The 26,260-nt window shown below is 32.3% G+C and overlaps 4 protein-coding genes across 7 annotated transcripts in view; 1 reads left to right on the plus strand and 3 right to left on the minus strand.

Moving 5' to 3' along the window:
- Nucleotides 1-1,334, minus strand: part of LOC106687866 (NUBP iron-sulfur cluster assembly factor 1) — a 6,529-nt gene extending 5,195 nt beyond the window's left edge. The window contains exons 1-3 of one of the 2 annotated variants that reach the window (XM_067044766.1): nucleotides 1,175-1,334; nucleotides 476-580; nucleotides 254-390 (exon numbers count right to left, since the gene is read on the minus strand). In XM_067044766.1, the coding sequence (XP_066900867.1) occupies nucleotides 254-382 (129 nt within the window). In that variant the 5' untranslated portion in view covers nucleotides 383-390; nucleotides 476-580; nucleotides 1,175-1,334. Of the gene's footprint in view, nucleotides 1-253; nucleotides 391-475; nucleotides 581-823; nucleotides 984-1,174 lie in introns of those variants that run through there. The other variant, XM_014432018.2, reaches the window with a different exon arrangement.
- Nucleotides 1,001-10,905, plus strand: LOC106687865 (tektin-3). The gene is made up of 10 exons (XM_014432017.2): nucleotides 1,001-1,143; nucleotides 3,492-3,646; nucleotides 3,719-3,862; nucleotides 4,118-4,225; nucleotides 5,606-5,838; nucleotides 7,216-7,325; nucleotides 7,603-7,751; nucleotides 9,668-9,890; nucleotides 10,064-10,218; nucleotides 10,633-10,905. Exons 1-10 carry the CDS (start codon nucleotides 1,117-1,119, stop codon nucleotides 10,841-10,843), a joined length of 1,515 nt encoding a protein of 504 aa, XP_014287503.1. The 5' UTR covers nucleotides 1,001-1,116; the 3' UTR covers nucleotides 10,844-10,905.
- Nucleotides 10,906-13,471: 2,566 nt separating this feature from the next.
- LOC106687854 (serine/arginine-rich splicing factor 10) lies at nucleotides 13,472-18,818 on the minus strand. Its single transcript, XM_014432000.1, has 4 exons — nucleotides 18,675-18,818; nucleotides 17,060-17,262; nucleotides 15,351-15,542; nucleotides 13,472-13,832 (listed from the first exon to the last, which is right to left on the minus strand). The coding sequence occupies exons 1-4, from the start codon at nucleotides 18,816-18,818 to the stop codon at nucleotides 13,472-13,474; spliced, it is 900 nt and encodes a 299-aa protein (XP_014287486.1).
- A 3,332-nt stretch (nucleotides 18,819-22,150) lies between these two features.
- The window catches only part of LOC106687879 (coiled-coil domain-containing protein 66), a 51,815-nt gene continuing 47,705 nt past the window's right edge, over nucleotides 22,151-26,260 (minus strand). For all 3 annotated transcript variants that reach the window (XM_014432037.3, XM_014432035.3, XM_014432034.3), the window contains exons 14-15: nucleotides 24,284-24,420; nucleotides 22,151-22,361 (exon numbers count right to left, since the gene is read on the minus strand). In XM_014432037.3, the coding sequence (XP_014287523.1) occupies nucleotides 22,284-22,361; nucleotides 24,284-24,420 (215 nt within the window). In that variant the 3' untranslated portion in view covers nucleotides 22,151-22,283. The remainder of the gene's footprint in view (nucleotides 22,362-24,283; nucleotides 24,421-26,260) is intronic.

The raw sequence follows: 26,260 nt of genomic DNA on the forward strand, positions 1-26,260 counted from the left end.
ATATTTATTAATATTAACTTTAAAATTAATTTATCTTTTAATATACATAAAAAAAAAAAAGAAAAAAGGCTGACATTGATTTAAGGAATTAGGTAAGCTTCTTAGCTGGAAATGGGGTCATAAGGGTAAGTCACAGATTTACACAGATCAATAGAACTATACAGTGTCAGATGGAGACTGTTACCAAGTTGACGAGACACTGCCTAGGTCCTGTCATGCACAAGGCTCAGTTGGTCAGTTAGGCCTAACTTACATTTTTCTCTGGGAATCTTGCTGCTAACGCTCTTCCTAGCAGTGAAGTGACTGTACTTTTGCCAACACCTCCTTTTCCTGAGAGTACAAAAATCTTGTGTTTTACAGAAGACATTTTTGCTTTAACCATTTCGGCACCTGAAAGAACGACAAAATTAGCTGGGTAAGATTATGATAAGAAAATGTTATATGTTAAAGAAAGTTATATAAACAGTTTAATTACCAATGTCAGGACCCCTGGCTGCCCCAGAGGCACAGACAGATTGATTAGGACATCCAGCACAAGCAGAAGCCTTTCCTGCTGAATCACTTTGAGTTCCAGGGCAGTCTAGACAGGTTTTAAGTTGCAGATAACATAACAGAACACCAGAGATGGGCAAAAAATTAACTATAGTTTAAACTAATAGCTAAAATTGCCAAGGCTACAACCTTATTAATGGTTGAACCATTGATAAATAAATATCGTATCCAATGCAAATTTGGTTATTAGTTTCAACCATAGTTAATTTTTGCCAAAATCAGCAGAAAACTAACATAAGTTGGTTTTAAAAAGTATTTGAGAGATACATACGTTCTGGGGCATCATCGGGTCTGTCATTGGTATCACTCATGGTTAATAAAATTTAAAATTGTGTACTGATTACTCTTATCACTTCAACTGATTCAAGGAGAATTAACTACAACGTTCCCTCCTTGGCGGTTATCTTGTGACAATATTTCATATCGATTGTAACTCGATCAGGTGTTGAGCTAGAAACTACTTCTAGCCTAATAGTTATGAAAACAAAATTGGAGACAGTATCCGATATTTAAATTATTTTCTGTGGTGTATATTTTATCTCTTGGTTTAACTGAAAGATCAACATGGGGACTAAAACTGTAATGTACACGGTATGTAGAGAGAAATAAAATTCAAACTTACAAATATTTGAAGATCGAAAGAGTTTTATGTAGTTCACTATTGCTACTTCAGTGTCAATTAATTTTATAATATTCACTTCTTGAGATTGTCATTTATTTCCTTATTCTTGAATAGAGCTTTATCTTTTATATTACTAGTTGATGTTTCTTTAGTTAATTAGACTGGAGAATTGATGTTATAAACCAATTTATGCAAATTATTTTAATTATTACGTCATTATTTTAAAAAAAATCGGGAGAATTTTTGTAACTAACAAATTAGTTTTAATGATGTGCAAAGCTTAATTGATTTTTTTAGTAACGTTTCTTAATATAAATCATATTTTCCATTTAATTTAATTATTTTACTATATTTGATTAATAATATACAGAATTACTTTACCTTTATTCAGTTTTATGGAAGCAACTTTGACAAGCTACTTGTCAAGTGACCACAGTTTCTGTGTTCTAACAGAAAAAAAGGAATGAACAACATTTTATTTCGTGATTCAAAAACTAGTCTTGTCATGATGAACGTTTTAACCTCTTTTTTCCCAAATAAACATCTGAGCAAACGTCACTGCTTTGCTTTGATAATGATCCGACAAATACAAAAGTTTTATTTTAGATGTATTCCTAAGATAGTAAACACCATATGCCGTGTTTTTCTTTGCTAGGACTCCCCTTCCCTTACTTTGCTTGTTTAATAGTAACTCCAGTCTATAGTAATATTTTTGGAATATATAAAAAACTAAAAAATAAATTTTAAACTGTGCCGATGTTAAAGCAGAGTGTATGATGAGGATCTGTAGTTTAGAAACATTTCTTTAGATATTGGATGGAGATAGTTGACCGTATGAAGTAGATTGTAGGAAGATAGTCCGGGTTGCGGTCAATAAAGGTATCAAAATAGTAAAAGAAAACTATTTATTGTTAACCAACATTTCGCCCCACTTTTCTGGGCTTCGTTAGGGCTGATAAGAATGAAGTTCTGCTGTCAAATGAGGTTGACAGCAGAGCTTCATTTTTATCTGAAAATATCGACATTTTTAAATATTCACTTTGTAGTTAATATATTCTTGACAATATTGATTGGATAATACTATAATATACCCCTTACATTCTACAAGGTGTAGTTGATATCAGAAGAGCTTTGGAATTACCTCTCGCAGTTCTTACGGTTTAGCTTTTAAACACAAAAGAAAATTTAAACTTTATATAAGCAGCTTGACAAAAATGGTGGGCATATAAGTTATTACGTACTACTAGTCAGACATGCCACTGAGTTCATCTAATCTGGTAGACAGCATTGGATTTATAATCTTTTAAAGAGTAGTTTTGGGCTCACTCAGACTTTAGCCACTTATGGATCAGTAGTATTCAGTTATAATTTCAAATCATTATAAGCTAGACAACTGGAACTCCAAAAATGTACATTGATATTGTTCTAAGGGGACTAGTTTTCTCAAAATAAAATTACTTTTCATTGCATTTCTGAAATATAAAGCTTCGATATTGGTTCATTTTTTTTGAGAGAAACTTATATCCCCCAGATCAATGAGCTTCCTATGTCATTCAAGTTATCCTACTCAATGCTATTAAAGTTAGGGCTACAGTTTAGCCAGTCAGGTCATGTCTAAGTTTGATTTTAAATAAAATGATATACCCAATAATTCTGAAGTACGTTCAGTAATATAAACATTAAAATATATATAGTGCGGCCCGTAGCTCAGTGGTTAATACAGTCTTACCAATATGATGTCTTTTGGCGGTGCCGGTTCGAATCCGGCCTGGAACGTTGACTTTTTTCATTGAGTGGAGTTCCCACAAAATGAAGAACTTTGACCTCCAACCATGGTAGGCAGTTTAGGACTCCAATGGGAATCTTCGCAAAAAAACAAAAAACATATATATGAAAACTAAAATTTATTCAGATGATAAACTCTGATGCTATGTACGAATTATCCAGAACTGCCTTTACTCATGTCTAAACTTTGTGCTATGAGTATATTGTTCTTGGGAATCCCATTTCTTTCGATCGTGAAAACTTGTGCCTTCTAGATCCGCAATACATACTTGATTCAACTCTACAATGTGGACCGCGAGCTAGCCGCGAATGTTGTTGAGACCGAGAAAATATTTCAATAGATCAGTTCTTTAAATTATTAGAATAAATTCTTTTCTATTATCACATAATTTCATAGTTCATTTTACTTTAATGGCTTGTGGATTAAGTCCGTAGTTAATTAATAATTTTTTTTTTAGTATTGAAATTAATGTTTTTAAGTGTTAAGATATTTTTAAAAATAATTTAATAACAATGTATTCTTTTATTACAGCAATTGCAGCCGTGGAGTGCAGCTGGAGCTCCACCGTGTATGGAAAGCATATCTGGTGGTAACGTGCCAGAGCGAATCACCAAATCCTACATGACGCCTCGTCAACACCCATGGCGCCCAGTTATGGGCTATGAGAACATTCAAGTTACACCTCTGTAATATATATTTACTATTAAAAATAACAGGTAGTCCTAATAAGAATATAAAAGCATCATTCTCTTCCACAGACCTGCTTTAGGAGTGACGAACAAATTGATGGAGCCAGTGTGCACTCCGTCAGGCATGATCACTGAAGGATTGAAATTCCCTAATCTCATTACTGGATTCGAAAAGAATCCTACACATGCGGCTAGGGCAGCTCTATACACGAGGTATGAACATTAGACCAATGTATAGTAGACTCGTCTACTACTATTAAAACTCGTCTTGGAACAAGCCAAATGCTGTATTCTTGTATACTTTATGCATTGCACGTATTAACTATTTTAATGTTTCTTTTTCATGTCTTGGACCAATATTTAATTCCAATGGAAATCGAGGACTGAATCTACATAAGATATGTGTGAAACTTGAAATGATATGTATTTCATTAATATTAACACATATTTTTAAATTGAATATTTCAGATATACACCTTACGAGTGGGTCCAAAATGCCTTGAGTCATTACAATGAATCGGATACCAACAGGAATATTGCAGAAAGGGTGAGGTCAGATGCTATTAGACTAATGAGGTAATTTTAATTTGAATATTTATCAAATTTAATATATTTAAATCAAACTATTATCTGTAAGAGAGGTGAACTGTGAAGAGGTGAACTGGTGAACTGTGAACTGTGAACTGCGAACTTGCTAATACACAGCATACCGATCAATCCAATAGAAAATATTGAATGGGATGAGAGAGAATAGTCGAATACAATTTTTCCCCCCTCTTCGACTCATAGAGTCGAAATTACCCAGCTAAGTTTTAATATAAATGATGATATAGGATTCCCAGTGAATCCAGAATACATTGACACTCTGATCCTTCGTTTGGAACCTTATCCTGGGATTCACTATTAATGCTTTCTTTTTAGTCGCACTAAACGCTAGAATGTCTACAAACCTTGCAGAGCCATCGATATCGATGTAATACACTTTCTGGAAACATGTATAATTTGTTTTCTCCAGCAGTTCGCCTATTATTTTCTCAAGGAGGAAGTTGTTAGGACATTTTCCCAATACATGAGCTGAGGTTTCTGACTCTCGGCCACATTATCAGCAGATAGGGTCCAAAAAATCTGCAATTTCTTAATTGCATTTTGTAAAAAAAAAAAATAAAAAAAACTTTAACATAGCTAAATTTTATTTATAGGTTTTGAATGTACGACCGACAAGTAAGGAGCTAAAGCAAGTTTAAAATTGACGAATTTTGCGTACTTTGCAAAATATAGAGTCTTTCTTCGAATAACTCATAACCTATAAGTTTCTCGAAGAAACTGACTATGTATATCTCAAAAGGGTATTCAATTTTCTTTAGAGTTCATGTAAAATAGTTGATATGCGAGAAGTGGCCGTTAGAAGCATATTTCGGTAGTAGCTTCCACACTGGAGTCAAATCCTGTTCATCCTTTCTATCTATTTGATTTGTCTACTTTAGTTATATTTATAACAGTAATAGAACATATAACAAATTATGCTTTTTTTTTAACGCTTTATTTGTAAAATGTTTGAGAGGAATAAAAATTTATTGCTATGTTTATTGGAATTATTGTTGTTATAATTGCTATAGTACAATTATATTTTATATTTGAGACACTTTGTTACTTTAATCAGAACCATTCCAAAACATTATATCTAAAATTTACTTGTATTGTAAATTTATATATGCGTATCCGATTACTATATTGATTTTGTGGTTATCACTTAAGCTGTTAAGATTTTAGCTATCTGCACATGAGGCGGGGTGAAATCGAAGCGAGAGAGACTCGTCATGATTGTCTTACTGGAACAATCTCGCCTCAAATGTGTTGGGGCTAAATCAATTTTTACAAATATATACAACTGCCACATGATCTTTCATTACATTAAAAAAGATTATAATAATTTTTAAATACCGCATATTTCTTAAGGATGACAGATGACAAAACTTCAGCCGATCAGAGAGATTCAGGTAGAAGACTCGGAGAGAGAATAACGGACACAACATACTGGAGGAACGAAGTGGCCACCGAGCTGGAGAAAATGATTTCAGAACTAAGCCTCCTCCAGGACACTAAGAGGGCTCTGGATAAGGCCTCCAACGACACGGAGGTGCCCTTTCATATAGCTCAGGAGTGCCTCTACCATCGAGAGCATCGCCAAGGTACCTACCTATACAAAGCTATTAGTTTCTTATAATTTGATTATAAGTTATCACTGGCATTCGAAATCTTGCATATAATGTTTTTATGAATATGGTAGCAGGTCCGGCAATGCTTCGCAATTGCTAGATTATTGATAAATTAATTGAATACCATTGAAAGTTTGGTGTAACTTAATATGTTTAGTTATTTACACATTGGATTAATGATTGAATCAACTGATTATTATATCTATTTAGTTTATAGTGATAAATCACATTATATAATAAAAATCTAAATAACTTGAACACGTCTCAACCAATGTTCACGAATCTTGGCAGTGGTTTGAAGTTCTATAAACTGCACCAAAGAGCACAAACCGGATCTAATTAAACAAATCAGAACCGGATATATAAAATAAAACATTTGAAACCTTTTTCCTGATATAAAACTAATCTTTTGCCTTTATGTGGGCATTAATTTTAAACAATGTTAACGTAAGCATTCAGCTTTCGAGCGGTTGTATTAACGCTAGAATTGGATAAAATTTAGAGGAGTTATGAACGATTATAACAACAATGGTCACCAGAAGAAGAAAAATTTCTTCAAATGAATCAACGTGAAAAATTTCTAGTTTTTAATTTCTTTGAAAAATAATATTTATAAGTTTGAGATGACGCTTTGAACAAATATGATTTTATTTTTCCTAAAACATTTTTTAAAATTTACTTTATTGAAATCCTCATTATGTTTTTTTAATTTTTTGTGAATGAAAAATTATTTAATAAAATCAGTAATATTTTTTTCTTATTCTTGAGAATCTATCGGCATACAGTAAGCACGAAAAAATGTACAATTTCTCATCTACTCACCAAAAATGCTTAATTTTGTTAACAACATTTTTTTTAACCTTGCCTAGAATTTGCCCTTGGTATTGCCTAGAACCTTCTCGGGGAAATTCTCAACATTTAAGCAAAAAGCCCTAACACAATGGCGGGCAAAGTATGAACAAACAAATTTTGGTTTTTATATATTAAATATTTGTACTCTGTAATAAATAAAAAATATATTGCAAAAGATTTTAAATACTTTATTCTCATTTTATCCTCCGAAACTAGGGTTTATTGACTCTAAAGTTTAGGAGAAATATTTAATAATTTAAAATTATCTAGCACTTACCCAAGTTTCTTATGATTTGTGCCGACGCGAGAATCCAACGGTGGATGACAAATTTAGAGAAGCCAGTGCCAGCCAATCTAGATATCCCATCTGCATGTTTGCGAATTTTGAAACTGGCTAGAGTTTGGCATTATCTAAATTTCTAGACCTACCTTTAATATTTATGAGCAATAAAATTTTAATTGTTACATGTTTAATTGTGTATAAATCAAATTTTAAAGGAATCGATTTAGTCCACGACCAGCCAGAGCAATATTTGTTGAGAGAAATAGACAACTTGAAGATGGTACAAAAGAAACTGTTAGATATGAAAAATGCAGTGGTTGAGCAGGTAATTTTATTTATAGATAGTAATTCTTTTTCTCCTTCACTTCCTACTTCATATCTTTCCTTATCCTTTTCCGTTCTATAATTCACCTACAGTCCTCCCTCCTCCTTTATCTCCCGTACAACTCCTTTCTCTCCTATTCCTCCCTATCTCCCTATTTTTCTCTCCTTCCTCTTTACCTCTATTCTACGCCTCCTTCCACTCTATCTTTCTGTGTGTAAATTAAGTATTAAAAGCCCATTTTTTATTTTTCCTATTATTACTATTTTTTTTTTTTTAGGTTAGAACAAACCGCGCCAGCCAACACGAACTTGAAACTGACGTGAAGTCAAAGGAATCAGCCATCGCTATAGATAATGTCTGCCATCAGCTTAACAATTTTTCTAGAGGCATCAACTACTATGGTGGCGTTGAAAAATATGATAATACGTGAGTAATCTCGTTATTAAAAAAAAAAAATCTAAAATAATGCTTAAATAGTCTTCCAAATATTATCCTAGCGGTACTATAACCTATTCTAATCGAATAAAATAAAAAAAAGTCAACCGGTCTAGGCTAGAACCGGCGCTGCTGCAGTTACATGATTGCTAAGGTGACATCTCAGCTCCCTTAGATACATCGGTCTCTCAGTTTTGTGGTTTGTATTTGGTATAATTTCCCAATAACTTGTACAATGCTCTCTAATATCACAAATAGTTGTCCCCATTATAAAACAATGAATATTTGTTGTGACTCTTTGTAGTTTGTATACTTGTATTTATGACCTAATACAATTATAGGTTTCATCATGAACCCTAGGCCCACAATGGGTTCCGATAATGTTGAAGGCCGACTGTAACCATTGGAGTTTAGGCGTCGGTTCGCTTTCGGCCAGAGGGTTTGACTTTAATTCGTGGTAGCCCCATAGGATTAAAAATTGACACTCCCACCCCGCATAGACTAGGTTGGTTACCAGTTTGATAACCCTCCGTATGTCTGATATGATAGGAACCCTGAAATGAAAGCACACAATGTTAAAATTAATAATATTTTCCATTCGTATAATTCTGTCCCACCTCGTTCATAATGGATTATTAAATACTGAAAGTTTTATTTTTATGAGCAAAAGTGGTCTAATTCACAAAATCTTTTGATTTTTTTGTTTATATAGTGCACCCTATTAGTGTTTGATGCCTTTGCAAATTTAAATCCATATACAATTCAAATATTCCAGTTGATAGAAACACTTAGCCTATCCAAATAATTCTGTTTTTAGACAAAATGATATGCAATTGTGGTATAAACTGCTATGTACTACCGTGAGATTTAATCGGGATGCCAGGATAATCGCTGAAGGCAATTATCCAAAAATAAGTTAATTAATTAATTATATACTGAGTCCTAAAAAACTATTATTATGATTGGATTCTTTTCCAAAGGCTGTCTGTGTGTTTATCAGTTTACCAATTAAATACCTTTATATTTATAAAACGTTGTTACCATTAACGATATAATATAATAATGGGTGGTATATTGGGTTATATAATAGTATATAAACTACATAAAGAGACTAAGTATTTATTTACAATTTATTACTATGATTAAAATGGTTGTAATGATTCAAATACATGGTTACCATAAAATATCGATTATTACTTATTATATACTTTATACTTATAGCTGCCAATGCCGTGGGATGTAGTTCCGTAGGTGTCGTCTTGCTCATAAGGGATGTCCAGGTCTCGTGGCCTTTTCTTAGGAAGTGCATCTTGCTCCTTTCCGGCTTCTGCTGCTCTCTCAAGCCTGGTCCTCACCCGTCTAAACCTTCATGTGGACTGTTCCTTTTTCCTGATATGCTTTTCCTGTGTCTTTTCTCCCACTTCCCTTTTGGGGCGTTACCATATTTTTGAATCTCATTCCTCATTGGAGAAACTACTCTCCCGAGGTAGGCGTCACCCTCTCCAGGCCCGAGAGTGGGTGGTAAAGTTTGACATGTCCAGGAAGGGCCTGCACCTGCTTAATTTGATTCTGGTTCCTCATCAAAACCTGTCATTATTGTTATAACACTTAAAGGTTAGCCAATCTACTTTTCTCAGGGGACTCTGGTAATGTGGCAAACTTAACACAGATGTTTTCATATCCGGGGACGCCCTAAAAGGTTCGTAGAAGGATACCCTGACCAAGTATAGGGGCAGATGACGAAGCACCTTAATAACACCCAGGATTGTCAAAAGGTGAATACATATCAAAACAGTGTTGTGGGTCAGACCAATTTTGTCCTCATTGCCTCAATTGCTTGATATTGTTTCAGGATGCGGCTTGCTTATAAATTATTAATGTAATACATTTTCATTGTATTTCTTCAGCCTGAGTAATCCTCAAACTTGGTCGGAACATTCCAATCGAGTAGTTACGAGATCACAGGCGGAAAGAGCTAGATCGGCGCAAATTCGACTCGACGCTGACAACCTCATCAATGCAACAAATAATGAAATATGGAACCACTGGAATGATACTAACGCAGCTCTTTCCAGGAGGGCCACAGAGGTCCTGGAGGCTAAGAACAAAGCTCAGATGCACCTTCACAGAGTGAGTTGGATAAATTTTTTATTGCACGTAAATTTGTAAAAGTAGAGTATTAGCTAATATAAATGTTTTTTACCAAAATAATTGAGTACCTCTGTAATTATTTTTACATCGTATTTTATTATTTGCAGATGTAGGTTTGAATTTCAAAAGGTACATTTCATCTCTTATTTTAGGTTTTGCAAGAAATTTTCGATATTGAAAAGAGCATAGAACTCCTGAGGAAGGCAATATTCGACAAATCGAATCCAATGAAAGTTGCTCAGACTCGGTTAGAAGCCCGTTCTCATAGAAAAGAAATCGAATTATGCAAAGATGAAGCTCAGTCGAGGTAAGATTGGGTATAAATTGATTTATTAATTGTTTCTAATAAAGCCGATAATATAGGAGGGTACACCCTTCTCTCCTTCAGAGCAGAAGTGAAGCCAAAAAGTGGAGGATAGCCTCACTCCCGAGGCTCAAGTTTACGTTGAAGTTGTAATCTAAACTTACTGAGAGCAGGCCGTGATTGGCTTTTACTACTCTTCCAAGACTCTGGAGTTCATTATAAGGCCCATTTTTCGGCTTAACTTGTTATGACAGTTTTCCCCCTCCATTATACACCTACCTCCAAGTATTTATACAACTTGAATCCATATAGGATTTAATATGTAAGAAAGAATCAACTTATGATTTTCATTGTAACCTGTTGCACCAAAATTATATTTTTTCTATCTATTTTTTAAAAATGATTTTGTATATTCAGATTGGTTCGTGAGGTGACCGACTTGCAGGAGACGGTAGAACACCTCCATCGAAAGTTGCAAGAAGCTGAAGCCCAACACCAGCAACTGTTGATAACTAGATCGAACTTGGAAGCCGATCTGCACATGAAGGTCAACTCCCTCTTCATCGACAGGGAGAAATGCTTGGGAATGCGAAGGTCCTTTCCCATCACTGCAAATATCACGTATTAAATGGCCATTTAGCGAGCCTATAAAAGAAACTTATAATCAAATAAAAATGCATTTACTCATAATTTGTTATTATTGAAACCTCACCCACGTATAAGAAAAAGAACATTTCGATGGATCCTTTTAATTATAATTCATGTAATAATTCACTACTTCGGAAGCTTACCTTAAGCCGACTTTTCAGTAGTCACGGCTCAATTATAGTCAGGACTCCGGTTCTTACAACCCTTAGAAAATACAAAGGGCTATTTTTCAACGTTCTAAAGTTATGGCTTGATTGTAGAATCATATTCTACATAGAATGATAAAATAATCTGAAAATCGTAATATTTGGACTAAAAGTTCGTCTGATTCCAAGGTAGAGAATTTACACTTACAATAAACATAAGGGGTATTCATTCATCTTTAGTTATGTTAGTTATGTTAAATAAATAAACTTAGGTTGAATGTAGAATAATTTATTTTTTTACCATGTTTAAACGATATATATAACATATATTTAACATAGTTGAGAGTTTGTTCCTAGGTCTGTTAAATAGAGAATGACGTCACGCAACAGAGCAGCCTTACCGTTTTGTTTGTTGTCGTGTTAGGTTACTTAAACTACTCGTAGTTTGTGTTAGTACTGTTTTGGATGTTTTTAAAACTAATAAAGCAATGGCTGACAATAATAACAATCTAATGGCAGTTGTCAATTAGCTCATCTTGGTTCTCTTCCTCACAAGTCAGAAGATCAACAAAGCACTCAGTAGCCAAACTTTCACACAACTTCTACTTTTTCTTACTTTAGGCATGTTGTAATAAATTATTATAATAAAAAATTAGAATTACCGCCCTCCATGGTAGCCTTACTTATCTGTCTTTTCAAACGGACAATTTCAGCGAGTAAGTTGGTCGATGAACGACATGTCACAATCTCACAAGAGGAGGTCGTAACGCCTAAAAAAAAGCTATCCTTCCCCGCCGGACCCATAAAAATAACAATAACATGAAGTTTTGGTAGGAAAGGTTATAATCAAGTTGCTAAAAAATTCCTCTAGGAGCTCTTATGTATTTATCATTTAACATGACTTTAAGTAGGGCTGCTCGCAATCCTTTACTCATAACATTTAACATAGTAAAACATTTTACATTTAACAATACATCATGAATATTCTTATAATATGAATAGTATAACAATGGTTCAATTCTTTAACAAATTTTACATATTTTGTCAAATAGGCATTTATTAAAGTTTTGAAAATAAATTCACTTTTCGAGGGATGTGTTTAGTAAAGGCACCGATTTAGAAATTGAGACGAGAAAGGTTGGAATTGAAGCATGTGTATTCTAGGTAGAATTGCTGGAATGGAGGTGAATTAACAGGAGGATCGGACCTGATGGAGATTTAAATCACCATCCACATGGCAGTGTTAGTCAGAGAGGCAAGCACGGCGGACGTATAAGTGGTTTCAGCCATTGCACTGGGATTATATTATTTTTATTACAAAAAAAGAAAATGAAAAGAAATCAAATATAAATAAATAAGATTAAATATAAAACTTATTATAAAAATTAACTAAAACCTCCTAACAGCTCTCAGTTGCAACTAGGCAAAGAACAATGGTGGAGATGCTAAACAAGCGCTCTCGCGAACTCCTTTGATCTGTGTCCAAAAAACCGACTCTCGACGGACCGGCCACGAGCTTAGGCCAACAATCCACATGCTCGCGCTTGTCCGAGTTCGCCATGGCTTGGCTAACATGTAGAAGCCCCTTAAGGTATTCGTCTACAATCGGGTGTGAGGAAGAACGTTCTAAGGGTAGTCACCTTAGATAAGGACAGAGATGGCTGAGGGGTATTCGTCTTGGGCTCTGCACACAGACATCAATGAATGGGAAGAGACTCAAAGGAGATTTTGAGTAATAAAACCATTGTTAATACCGAAATAGTGGTAGAGTGATCTGATCCATTAGAAGTATGTCAATTCACTGTTTCTATGAAAGTGGAACAGGGAACTCATATTTAGTAACATAATAAAATCAAAGTTCAAGTATTTCCTTGAAACTAAAATGAGATTGTTTTTTCAATTGTGATTTTCATCTTGGCAGCTAGGTTACACGAGGTTCGGTATTTAACTATTCACATTATATTTATTGTAAGTAATCTTTGTAAATTCTCTAAGTTTCAAAGACATTGTTAGCTGTGAGATAAACAGATAAAGTAGAAAATAAACATGTTGAGACTATATGGATATTATTACAATGATTGGTTAAATTATGTTATGATTGATAAAATAATTTCATTTGAAGGCAACTGAGGTTGGATACTGATCACTGGATGTAAAAGAGATAGATACAATGAATGAAGAGTTGGTTACTTTCTTGGTAGGTTATATTTAAACGAAACAATTCGTTAGTGATGAATTATGTTTATTTACAATCGATATTTGTTATAAATTACAGGATAATAATCAATAGTTAATTTTTTAAAAAAGTACGAAAAATGTGTCAGTAATTAAAAAATTGGTTGAGAGCAGATATTTATGTTTTGATAGGAGTACTATGTGAACTCTAATAAGAATGATAAAACATTTTCAAAATATTGTAATACATTAAACTACTAACAATTATTTGACCATTTTGTAGGACATTATTTAGTTTTACTTTTGATAGGTTTCAGATTCCGTTTGATTGGCTTAGTACCACTAGTGGCCTTGTTCCTGGCTTGGCTTTTCTGTTTGGGCTTTTTCTTCTTTCCAGTTTTGGGTTTGGAAGGAGTACCGTTGTCGAAACTGGAATCCTTGCTGACACTTTTGGACCTGCTGGTCGACCGCTGCCTGCTCGTCGATTTATTTCTGCTTTTCGATCTAGTCTTGCTCTTGGATTTGGATCTTCCCCTCGACCTGCCCCTCCTCTGAGACTTGCTCCTCCTCTTTCCCCTTTTGGAGCTCGACTTAGACCTTCCTCTCTCCTTTTCTTCCTTCTTATGTATCGTCTCTGAGATTGGTTCTCTAGTAACAGAAAATTGTTCATAGTACAATTATTAATTGTTTTTGTGCTAAATTATTTATATATTCTTTATTATGTATTTGTACTAGGAAGTTTTTGTCATATGTATTTGAGTGCTTTGGTGAAAACACTTCCTATGTAACTTTTTTTATAAAACACCTTCTACTAAAGGTTAATATATTTATAAAACATAGGTTACGTTGTAAAAACGTTTAAAACTTGTATTCTATAAAAAATCTCCATATGAAGTATTTTCACCTAAATATTCAAATACATTATTCATATAAAAAATACTTGTCTTGTTTTGGTCCGCAGTAAAAATTGGATTAAGTAATAGTTTTGGTTTTGGAATGTGCCTTAGTATTTTTTTTCTTTAAAGTTGTTTAATGGATTTTTCCATAAATTTAATCCGGAGGAATATGTTTCAAATCCCTTCTACAAATTAGGAGTCTGTTGTTGATACGGGTAGCTCCATTTTCGGTTATGTTCATTAAAACAAAATTGCTCTTTCTCATGTAAAAAATAAATCCAGCATTTAGTTCAATAACCATTTATTTCCGTCTATTATCATCCTCAAATCGTACGTGTTATTTTGTAGCAACAAGGAGGATGTAGGACCAATCTTTTAAAGCTTCCTCCTCCACTCTATGAAGACGTGTTCCAGATGACACAAAGTGTTTCATTAATGCTAATACATTTATTTCAAAAAAGAAAAAAAGAGGTATCTCAGAAACTAAATTCGTATATTTTGTTTTTAATTAAAAAATAAACTACTCAGACCTTTTTCCATACAAATTCTCCATCTTTAATGAGAAAGTCACATATTATCTCTTAACTCAATTTCCCTCCAGCTTAACCCATCCCCCAATCCTTCCCTGAGGTGGAAATGGCAGTGGGCCAGAGGATTGTAAACAATAATATATGAGTTTTGGCAACGACCAGATTCTTCTTCAAGTCCTGAGCTTCTCCGGTTAGCGACCTCGCTGAACCTCCCCTGTATTTTAATACCAGAGACCTGGTCGAGTGAGAACCGTCGGGATTATCTGGAGTTCTGTTTTCTTCACAAGTGAAGAGGAGGAATAAGCTCAGATCGGAAATCCACAGACTGAATGCAAATATAGTAAGATTCCGACTTACTATATTATCTAAGTATCTATTTGAGATAGTTTACTTTTTGAAAAACTTTATATTTTCAAAGTTTAATTTTTTTTCGTTCTGTTTTTTATTTTTATTTATTATTTTGTTATCATTTTATTTATATCTCTGTGAATATGAAGTGATTTTTTTCTACTAGTACTATTACCAATGTCTAAAAATATATGACTGAATGTATAAATTGAAAAAAATAAAAATACTTTATAGCATCCCATTGCTACAGATCCCTTAATTACTTTAAACAATATATGCAGACAGAAATTAATTTTGAACGTTAAAACACCTAATACTTTCCTTTCATATCGTTCATCTGCTTTAAATAATTTTAAACAATTGCTAATATTTTAAAATCAGTCAAAAAATACCTTTTGAAGTTGTCATACATCAGTAAGTGACAGGTTTCTCGCTGACAGAAATCTTCTCCACATTCATTGCACGAAATAAATCTAGTTTCAGTGACACCTGCTTTGTTTTTCATTTTCCTGAGGAATTGGGTTTCCGGTGTTTTCTTGTCCTTCTGCCGTGCGGCCAACTCCAATTTTCCAAGCTCCACTAATCTCCGGATTAATACAGTCGGAATCAATTCATGAAATAAACAAACAAAAAATACACTATTTAAAACCTGCATTTTTTACATTTAAGACGAAATGAAGTCTCAGGTGGAAAACCGGTGAGGTTACATTTTTTATTGGTATTAAGATCTTCGGCATTTGTTGCCTAGTGAAGTTACACAAAACGCTGAGGTAGAAACCTTGGAGGAAGAAGAATAATGGAGGAGGTAAGTTGGTAGGAAAAGTGAAGCCAAATAGGCGAACCCTTATGCTTGAGCCAGGGGCGGAGCAGAGAAGTAGGAGAGAATACTAGCTAGTCACTGACTGCATTCCTTTTCAGGTTAGATTACAATGCTAGACATTCCTATCAACATCATCGTAAACCAAAATCCCAATGGCGTGGGCTTATTGGCTTCACTTTCGCTTTGAAGGATAAAAGGGTTATGCCACTCTATATTAAAATGAAGTTTTAGTCAAAATATTGAAAAATTAAACCTCATCGTTTTTTCACTGGATTATTAAAATATTTGAGAATGAATTTTAATTTATATGAGTATGTTTTATTACCTCCTGCCTGGTCATTTCTGACCTACAGGGAGGAGTGGTTTTCCTACAGGTATCCAATTCTAACCAGAGTGGCGTGTCAGTTTTTATCCCGTGGGACCACCACAAAGTAAAATTCAGTCCCCCAGGCCGGATTCAAACCGGTGCCCCTGCAGTTACGAGATTGTTGAGGGAAAACCTAAATTCCCTCGGCTACAAACGGCCTCGTATGTTTTATTACTAAGCGATGGATTGATGAGTGTCGTTTGAGTCTCGTTATGGATTGATCTTTTAGGCAGTATGTTAAAATGATCGTTCGTTCAATATTGAGAAAAAAGTAATTGCAATTACTTTGGCCCAATAGTAATTATAATTATGGATCAGGTTTACCATTGCAATAGATCGTCAAGTTGAGTTGATGAAGACCTGAAATTCAGGTCGAAACTTCTTCATGAATAAAAAATTTTTTGCTTATTTCTTTCTCTTTCCCCTCACGCATATGCTCTCCGAATATTAATCTACGGCCAGCCATAAAAACCTCATTATGAATTAATTAATTAATTAATGTACGAGTTTGTATTATTTGGTATGTCAAACAATGTTTACAATGCCTAGTTAGTGATGTAATTTTTATCATAACCCATTGTATTTTGATTGAAAAGTATGTGATTTATTTAAAACTAAAGGATATGTCATGTTAGTGTGTTTCTATGATGGCAGCACTTTTTGCAATGTATTCGTTCAAAAAATGTATGAATAAAAAATTTTAATTTTTGTATATTGGAGTACTACATACACAATAATTAGTTATATAATTACAGATTAAGCTGAGAACCCCCTCTAGTTGAATAAAAATGACATATTTTGTATGATCATCGAATATTGTTTGATTATAATTGACTACACCACAAATGTGGTAGTTATTTAATTTTTTACTGCACAATAATGCGCTCTCTAGTTATAACCAATGGGATGATCACCTGGAATAATACTCTTCATCGATTTTTGATTTAGGTTTCAGTGTAGTTAGCATGTTCCATTGAATCGGCACAGAACAAAGATCATCAAGATTCAGAGACCTCATCTCCATCGGAATGGGATCCGCGAATTGGTAACCTAACTTCTTCGACTTCTTGTGCCACCTCTTCGCCTTGTCTTGAATCTTGACGTCCTCAGGCTTGATCTGCATCAGCACATAAGCGCTTAATAAATACTATGAATTAAAATACAAAATATAAGATAAAAAATGAAAAAAAATAAGATAAAAAATGTAAAAAAATCTAATGTTTTGTCGTGGTTAAGGGAGTAAGCTGGCCGAAATAGTGAAGCCTAAAAGGCAGGCCTCATGATGGACCCAGGGGATGACAGGCCTAATTACCCTAATCAGGATAATTGTAATAATATTCAATGGTGGTTAAATTAAAGAAATGGACGTACAAACCAATGAAATGAATAACGTATTACATTAATAACTTAATAAAGATTTAAGTTAGTTTACAAGTGAAATACACTAATTAAAAAATTAGAGTTTTGGAATATTGATGATAATTTTTTTTTCCTTTTTTATTGATATGGAAATATAAATTTCACTTTTTATAAGCAAACTTTTATGTTATTGATAAATTCTTTGGCGTTTAATCTTTTTAACATTTTAGACTGGAAAACCAAATAACTCAACCCTAGAAAATCCTGACTTAACGTCTTTCACTAATTTCAGCCGACAAAATAATGTAAATTTATAGATATTGTTATGAATAGTCATGAGACTAAATATATTTGGAGTTCTGCTAGGTATCCCAGGACAGTTTTTGATTTGCAGAAAGGATTTGAATAAAAAAAATAAATGTGGTGGAGCAATACAGCTCCATTGAATTTAAATAATAGTTCTTTTCTCCAGCTTAAATAATTTTATAATTATTGAAAAAACGTATATAAAAAACTTATTATAGATTTTTCTATTCTGAAAAGTCTCGAAAGCTCTCGACTTGAAGAGACTTAATGAAGCTCTACAAAGCTAAACATTGGCAAATAAATAGTTGCTAACTATTTTTATTCTTTTTCAACTGCACCCCAGACCTTCTTCTTCGTAATTTGAGAGTATACCATCTATAATTTAAACATATAATATGTAAATTTTTAAAAGTTTTGTTTTTTCAATAATTTTCAAATTGTGTAAGCTGGAGAAAAGAATTATTATTTAAATTCAATGAAGCTGTATTGCTTCACCACATTTATTTCTTTATTCAAAACCTTTCCATAAATCAAAAAATGTCCTTGAATATACCTAGCAGAACGCCAAATATATTTAATCCCATTACTATTCATAATTATATCTATAAATATACGTAATTATGTCAGCTGTTTTATTTTTGTTCTCTTGTCGTTATTGTTAAAAAACCGCATTGCTGACCACCTTCTTTGTAACTTAACAATTTACTTTTTACTTTCGAGAAATCCTTCAATGTTGTCTGAAAAATCTAGTTAACTGATTAATCGGTAATACAAGAGGGTAATAAAATATATAAAAGAGACTATAGGATAATAATTATGGGAATTTTGGAATTTTTATTGCAGCTAACATATAAGTTTTGATACCTTTTCTGGTTTTATTTTGAAGTCTGGAACCTTCTCCATGACCCTTTTGAACTCGTCAGCGTTATTGGCTGTAGCCTTGGACAGGTCCAGCACCTGTATGGCTTCTTTTTTCTTCCCTATCAGATCATCCAATTTCAGCGACATCTCGGCTCACTAATCTGAAACTATTATAAATAATAATAATAAAGGCTTAACGAACCCGAAGGTTCGATGCCGATACCACCAAACGCTCTCTGCATACATCCTTCCAGTGATTCCCCTCCAAACCCAATTCCACTAAATCAGTTTTAACACAATCCTCCCATCTACGTTTCGGTCTACCCCTCGAAGGTTTACCCGTTGGTTCAGTATTTATTAACATTTTAGGAAACTATTATAAATAATTGACTAAAATCAGCCACATAAAAAGAAAAAGTTACCTCATATTTTCTCTATGGTTTTCAATTGTATACTATCTTGATATGGAATAAGAAAATATTTTAAATGTTGAATGTTGTAAACTGTATAATAGTTGCCATCACTATAAAATTTATTGTTATTACTGTACTACCGCACTAATTATAGCGTGATAGCTGACAGTACATGTTGCATGAGTGATGATACTGTCATGAAAGCGTTTAATTCATGTTAGTACTGTCGCACTATTATCTTGATATGAAAGAAGAAAATATTTTAAATGTTGATTAATTATTAGTCCGGTAGAGACATAGTAGGGAATTTATGTTTGGAAATAGACTTCTATGTTTTAACCGCGTTTTTCTTTCTATAATTATTCAGAGTAATGAATCCATGGCTCTATTTTTCACTGATGAACTAAAAGTAATTTTTCCGGAACAAATGAAAAAACAAAACTGTTATTTGTGCTCCAGAATGGGGGAAAAACTAAAAAAGAGGTGTTTAGATTGTTTTAAGACGATTTACTACGAACATTGCATTTATTAGTGCATATTGATAAAATTTTGATGACGTCGAATTATGTTTGAGCATTGATATTTTTGTAAGTACTTAAAGCACAAAAGAATTAGTGCCGTATTCAAAGTCATGTTCATAATGAACCAAAACTGAAATCACGACAGATTATTGTGTCTGCGTTAACATTTTAACATGGAAATAATATGCATTTTATTATAATATAGTTTATAATATGAAAAAAAAAGTGAACGTACTAAACGCATTGCAGTACTGTCAAACTATGTTTGACGTGATAGTCGATATTATACGTGTCGGTAGCTACTGTCAGGTTAAAGGCCATTTAAACGGCAATATTTTACAGTTACGAAAGAACTATCATTACCACTCAAATGATCAAACTGTATAATAGTTGCCATCACTATAAAATTTACTGTTATTAGAGTAGTTTTGCAATAAGTATAGCGTGATAGTTGACGGTACATATTACATTAGTGATGGTACTGCCATGAAAACATTTACTATCATGCTAGTACTGTCGCACTAGATATTGCGTGATAGCTGACAGTACACATTGCATGAGTGATGATACTGCTATGAAAACATTTACTATCATGACAGTACTGTCACACTATATTTAGCTTTATTAAAATTTATTTTAATCAATACAAAAATTAAATTAGTGCGCGGTGTTCTATGAAGTGAACTATAAATGTAGTACACGGGTACAAAGATATTGAAGACTCCTGCTCTAGAGGGTGGGCAGAAGTGAACGAAAGCTTCGTGTAAATATCAATGGACTCCCTTCCTTTCTCCTTCATAATTAGCAATAATAAAGAAAATACAAAAATATATAATAATAAGAGTTTGGAATTGATTATGTCACAAAAATAATGACATAAATAAAACCTGAGAGGTACTGATTAATCTAACATTTGTCCAACTATCGGTAGTATGCTAAATAAATCTGTTCCTCAATCATAACATGATTTTTTTTTAAAGGAAAGTAATTTAGCAGTTCTGAAACATTTCAACATTTAAATAAACTATGTTTATAATTCAAACTATGGAAGTGGTACTAGATAGATTCATCATAGATTCCAACTTACCTAAGCAGCAATGGGTGCCAACCAAGTGATACTGTACTCTTCACCGAGGAGATAGGGATAGGGCTACAATTGCGTTTTGTTTGATCAATATTTCTCAAAGAGGGTATTCTCAAGGGACTATACTCAATCCTTCCACTTTTGCAGAAATGTATATTTTCTTATAGAGGCAACAGTAAAATTCATTTTTAAATATGAAGGATTTATTTTTATATTATACATTAACACAGTTTGGATAAAACTGATGCTTACATATTTCAATACATAATTTATATACAGAGTATTATGATACTGATGTACGTCAGTCAATAATAATAATAATAACAATAGGAAAAAAAAGAGTAATTATTATAACATTTAATATAATTATATTAGTTCATTAATATATTATATATTAATTTCTCGTTTGGGAGTAGCCAATTAATTATAAAACAAACTTCTTTTGATCCTTTCTTACAATTAGCTTTATTTCTATCCAACGTTTAGGCCCTTAAACCATAATTAACAGGGAGATAGTTAATGTACTTAACTTAAGTTAATGTATCGAGATTTAAAATGCTTTCTATTTTGTGGCTATTATCTCCAAGACGATTCCTTAGCAATTATACTATAATTTCAATCAAATTAACTATTTAACACATTAGCTTATTTGTTGTCAGACTTTCATTAACATTTTGAAAACTATAGTTTTTAATTTTGGTGACTTAAAATTTAAATCATGACTTTAAATTTAGATGACTCAATGACTTGGATTCATTATATTACGATTGAAATTAACTAAATATATTTGTGTGCGTATGTGTATATGTGTGTTTAATTGTGTATGTTATTTATTTAAATATACTTAGACCCTTATTTTTATCGTATTGCTATATCATTTTCTTTTTTGTGTCCTTAAGTTTTAATGTTCTATTATTTTTTTTTATATTACATTTTGAATTTATTATTGCACGTAGTATAATATTATATTTATTATATATTTCATATTGTGTTCTTGTTTTTAATCAAGTTCAGTTTATTAATTCGAAATTCATTTTATTACTATTCACTTCATAAGGTCTTTCAATTATTTTATTTTTTATTTCACTTTATTTTCATTTTAGTATTTCGTATTTAGTAGCTTATAAATCGCAGTAGTTTCCACAGGCCCCTAATAATCAAAACTGTAACTAATAAATTTCATTTATGTCTATCATTTCTGTATGTTATTTTAGGGCCGACAATAGGTATTGGTCGGACCATATTGGACCTAATTTTCTGAATAAATAAATAGAAAAAAAAAAACCAATTCACCTTAGAACTGAAAAGATCGAGAACTATAAAGATAGTTTAAACAAAGGTTCAAATGATAATGGTTTTATGGCATTTTTGTTTAAACTAGTAACTATCAAATTGGAATTTAGGTATCTAAATACATTCTTTCATTAAAAAAAAAAAATAGGTTAATATAATAATAAACTGTTTTATAAACTATTTATTAATGACAACGGTACAAATTATTCAACAAAGAAGGAAGCTAGTCTTTACTAATAGATTAGTTACAAAAACATTTTTTATATAAATTTGATCACATCCTTAACAAAACTTAGTAATTTTATGTTTTAAAGGACACTTCGGAAAATGGAGTGGGGCTTCTTGTGATTTCCCATTCCTTCTGTTTCATTTGAAGGCCCTAGAAGAAAAAAAAACAAAACAATAGTATGTTTTCATACAAGTTATTATAGCAACAGAACAAACATCCTAAAATATAGTAACAGAGTAACTGATCAAAAATGTCTTAATGTAAAACGAAATTAAACACTCGCAAAAATTAGATAACTAACTTAATTTAAAATATATAAGAACTTTAAACCATAAAAATTCTTTAGTTATACTCAAACGTAATTTAAAATATACATGACATTAATTTAAAATATAATAAAAACTCGATAATCAAGAAATATATATTAGTTAATAATATCATTATTATTCTTTGTTTAGTAATTTTACATGTCCCTTTTGGCATGTTATGTAAGTTTGTGAACCATTAGACAACCTCCGCACAGGATTTGAATTCAGTTTGAATTCGTGAGTGGGGAAACCTTCCACTTAGCAGATCTCTGGTTCAGAGGGGTTTTAATCTAGTCGTATTTTGATAGTAGTGTGTCAGGCAGTAATAGTACATGAGAAAAAAAGAGAGCTATCTCACCCCAATTTTTTATTACTTTAATGAAAACTATGTATAATTACAAGTTAAAACTGATGAGTCTGCCAAGTATAAGTAGGGGAAATAAAAAATGGCGGCTGTTTCAAAACCTTAAAAAACATTAATTTTTCATTCGGAGCTCTATATCTTAAAAACTACCAACAACACTAGAAAATATAAAAGAACATTATTTAAAGGAAAGTAAATTTTCCGAAATATTAGCCCTAATAGAGCTCGAGATATAGGCTTTTAAAAAGCAACATTTCATAAAAATGTACTGAAATATCAGTAGTTAGTGAATCTATTTTGAGTAATCTATATCTCAAAAACCATTCGACGTGCAAATATCTATTAGCACTCAAATCAAAGCTAAATAATTGTACTATAACTTATGACCTTTACCTTCGTAGGAATAGTAGTTTTCATGATATATGCTAAAATAAATTGATTTATAGTTGTTCGAACAATAGGTTTGATTAATGAAAAACGTTATTTCAGAAACCATTAGGATGTACATATGCCTGCTAGCACTCAAATTAAAGCTAGTTAAATTTACTGTAAAATAGTTAATAACGTTTATCTTTGTAGGAGTAGTAGTTTTTATGATATTTGACAAAACAAACTCACAAAATGTTAATTTCTAATTGTTCATATAAAAAAAGACACACATATGTCTGTCAAGACTCAAAATAAACGAAATTTAACTTACCATAAAAGAGTTTATGACACTAATCTTCGTAGGGATAGTAGTTTTTATGATATTTACATATGATTATAAATTTGGCAAATAAAAATTTATCCGAACAACTATAAATCAATTTATTTAAGCAAATTTAATGAAAAATACTATTCTACGAAAATAAACGTCATAAACTACTTTATAACTCATTAAACTAGCTTTAATTTGACTGCTAATGAATATCTGTACGTCAAATAGTTTTTTAAATATAGATTTTTAAAAATTAATTCACTAACTACTGATCTTTCATACGTTCCATAGAACATTTATGAAATGTTTCTTTTTAAAAAGCTATATCTTGAGAACTATTGAACGTAAATAGCTCTATTAGGGTTTACATTTCAGCAAATTTACTCTACTTTAAATGATGCTCTCTTAGACTTTCTATTGTTGTTGATAGTTGTAAAGATATAGAGCTCCGAATTGCCTTTTTTCTGCTCTTGGGCTCTTGTTCTATAATGTTTGTTGGTATAAGTTAATGTTCTTATTAAAATTTTAGACCAGTAAGATTTTGTATTCAAAGCATTCATCATTTAAGTGCTCTTTGGAGACTTTGAATTATTTTCACTATACTAGCACTTTATAAATAATGTTTTTCATAAAAAAAATGAACACCGATTAGTATAAATTCAAAATTAATTTATTTATATAAAGTTAAATTGTTTCTTACGTGTTTGAGGTCAATCAGTTGGGATAGAACCTGGTTAACTGACAAAAATTCGGAAACTTCAATTTTTTTTGGAAGTACGTTCTCCGTGTCCTGCTGAGGTAGATGAAGCCGCTTCGTTCCGTTATTTCCAAAATTTCCTGAAAAAAATATATATAATTTTAATTACTTTTAATAAAGAATAGAATGAATAAACTGTTAATTATTTATTATAAATATAATAATCAATAAGAAAGCATCGTAAAGATTATAATACATAATTCGCAAAACTTAAGAAGAAAACTTCAATTGGAGGACATTGTTTACGCACGTAAACATTTTATTTATTTTTTTATAGATTGAAAATTTTTAATTTGTTTATTTTTTTTAAAGATAAACATATTGCACACTAAATAACTTCGGTGTCAGTCTACTTATTTTAATTGTATAAATTATTCAGTAACATAATATAAAATATTTTGTAAATAGGAATATTCAATTGTCTGTAATAAGGAATTAATAGCACAGCAGTTTTATAACAAAACACTATCGGCTGCTTCATATGCGTTTAAAACACTCTCTCGACTGTAAGGCTTCGTTACGATTCCCAGCGCTTGTTGTTTTATGTATCGTACTGTGTTAATGTGACTGCAATATACAAGCATTATCTTATCGTCATCTTCAGCTTACGAGGGGACTGTGATCAACAATTTATACTTTGCCATCATCTTCTTACGGCCTTCCTCCTCAACGTAAGGTCAGATAGGCATTACTATTCACTGTCATTAATTTATTATTAACCATGAATATTTTATTTTGTAAATAAGACCTCTCATTTGTTTTTTATATTTTATGCTAATTAATTCGTTATATTTTATTTATTTAATTATTTTTTTATAAATCTTTATTGTTTCATTTTAGTTTACTAACATTACTAACTCAATATATATACCTTATTTATACTAATGGGGTTTATAAAAAAAAATGACCGTTTTTAACCAAGTATTTGTATTATTATTTCTTGATATAAAATACAATTAATACTCAAACTATAGTCCGTTGTTATCTACCGTCATTAGCCAATTGCTAGCCAATTGCAAGATCCCACGCTGATACCATTCTGTGGGATCGCTGTCAAAGAACTCTTGGCCCGCAATTTCAAGCTCTGTAAAATTATCAAATTTTTTCCCTTGAAGGAAATGGGCCATGGATGGAAACAAATAGTATTCCGATGGTGCGAGGTCTGGACTATATGGTGGATGAGGCAGAAGTTCGAACCCATGGAGTTCTTTAAACTTGTTTTCACAAATTTCTAACCTCTTAGCTGATTGCTGTGGAGTAAGTTCGTGAGGGACCAGTCTACTGCTCTTCTTCACCTTCCCCATGGAGAGTAGATGGCGACTAACAGTATCTTTCGACACACCACACTCCCTGGCAAGTTCGCGAGTGCTTGTGGACGGATTTGACTCAACAGCTCCACGCTGAACCTCAGCAATATTCATTAATGGTCGCCCGGAGCCCTTCTTCCTTTCCAACGTCGTTTCTCCACTGCTTGATTTTTCAAACCAACACCGCACAGCGCCACTGGCCAAGGACACCTTCTCCTTCATATTTAATAATTTCACGAGTTGCTGCAGCAGCTCTGAATTTTTTTTTTCAGTAATGCCTTAAAATTACGAGAATTTCGCAGGACACTGTCGAAGTCGAATGGGATAAAACAAGCTTACAGAATGTTCTAAAGGGATTATTAAGTATTACAGAAGATTAAAATATTTAAAGTCCTTTAAAATCTTGAATTGATAAAACGGTCATTTTTTTTTTTTTTTATACACTCCATTATTAATGATCTTGTATATATTTTTTCCTTTTGTGCAATAATTTAATACATTTACAGAGTTTTATTTTGCAATAATATTCAAATACCGATAATCCAAAACAAGCAGTTCCTGGTATTTAAAGCGCTAGGGAATTCCCTTAGACGTTGGATTCCGTTCGCAACAG

The sequence above is a fragment of the Halyomorpha halys genome, unplaced genomic scaffold, assembly GCF_000696795.3.
Source record: "Halyomorpha halys isolate HHAL.00 unplaced genomic scaffold, Hhal_1.1 Scaffold1020.1, whole genome shotgun sequence".
NCBI lineage: Eukaryota > Metazoa > Arthropoda > Insecta > Hemiptera > Pentatomidae > Halyomorpha > Halyomorpha halys.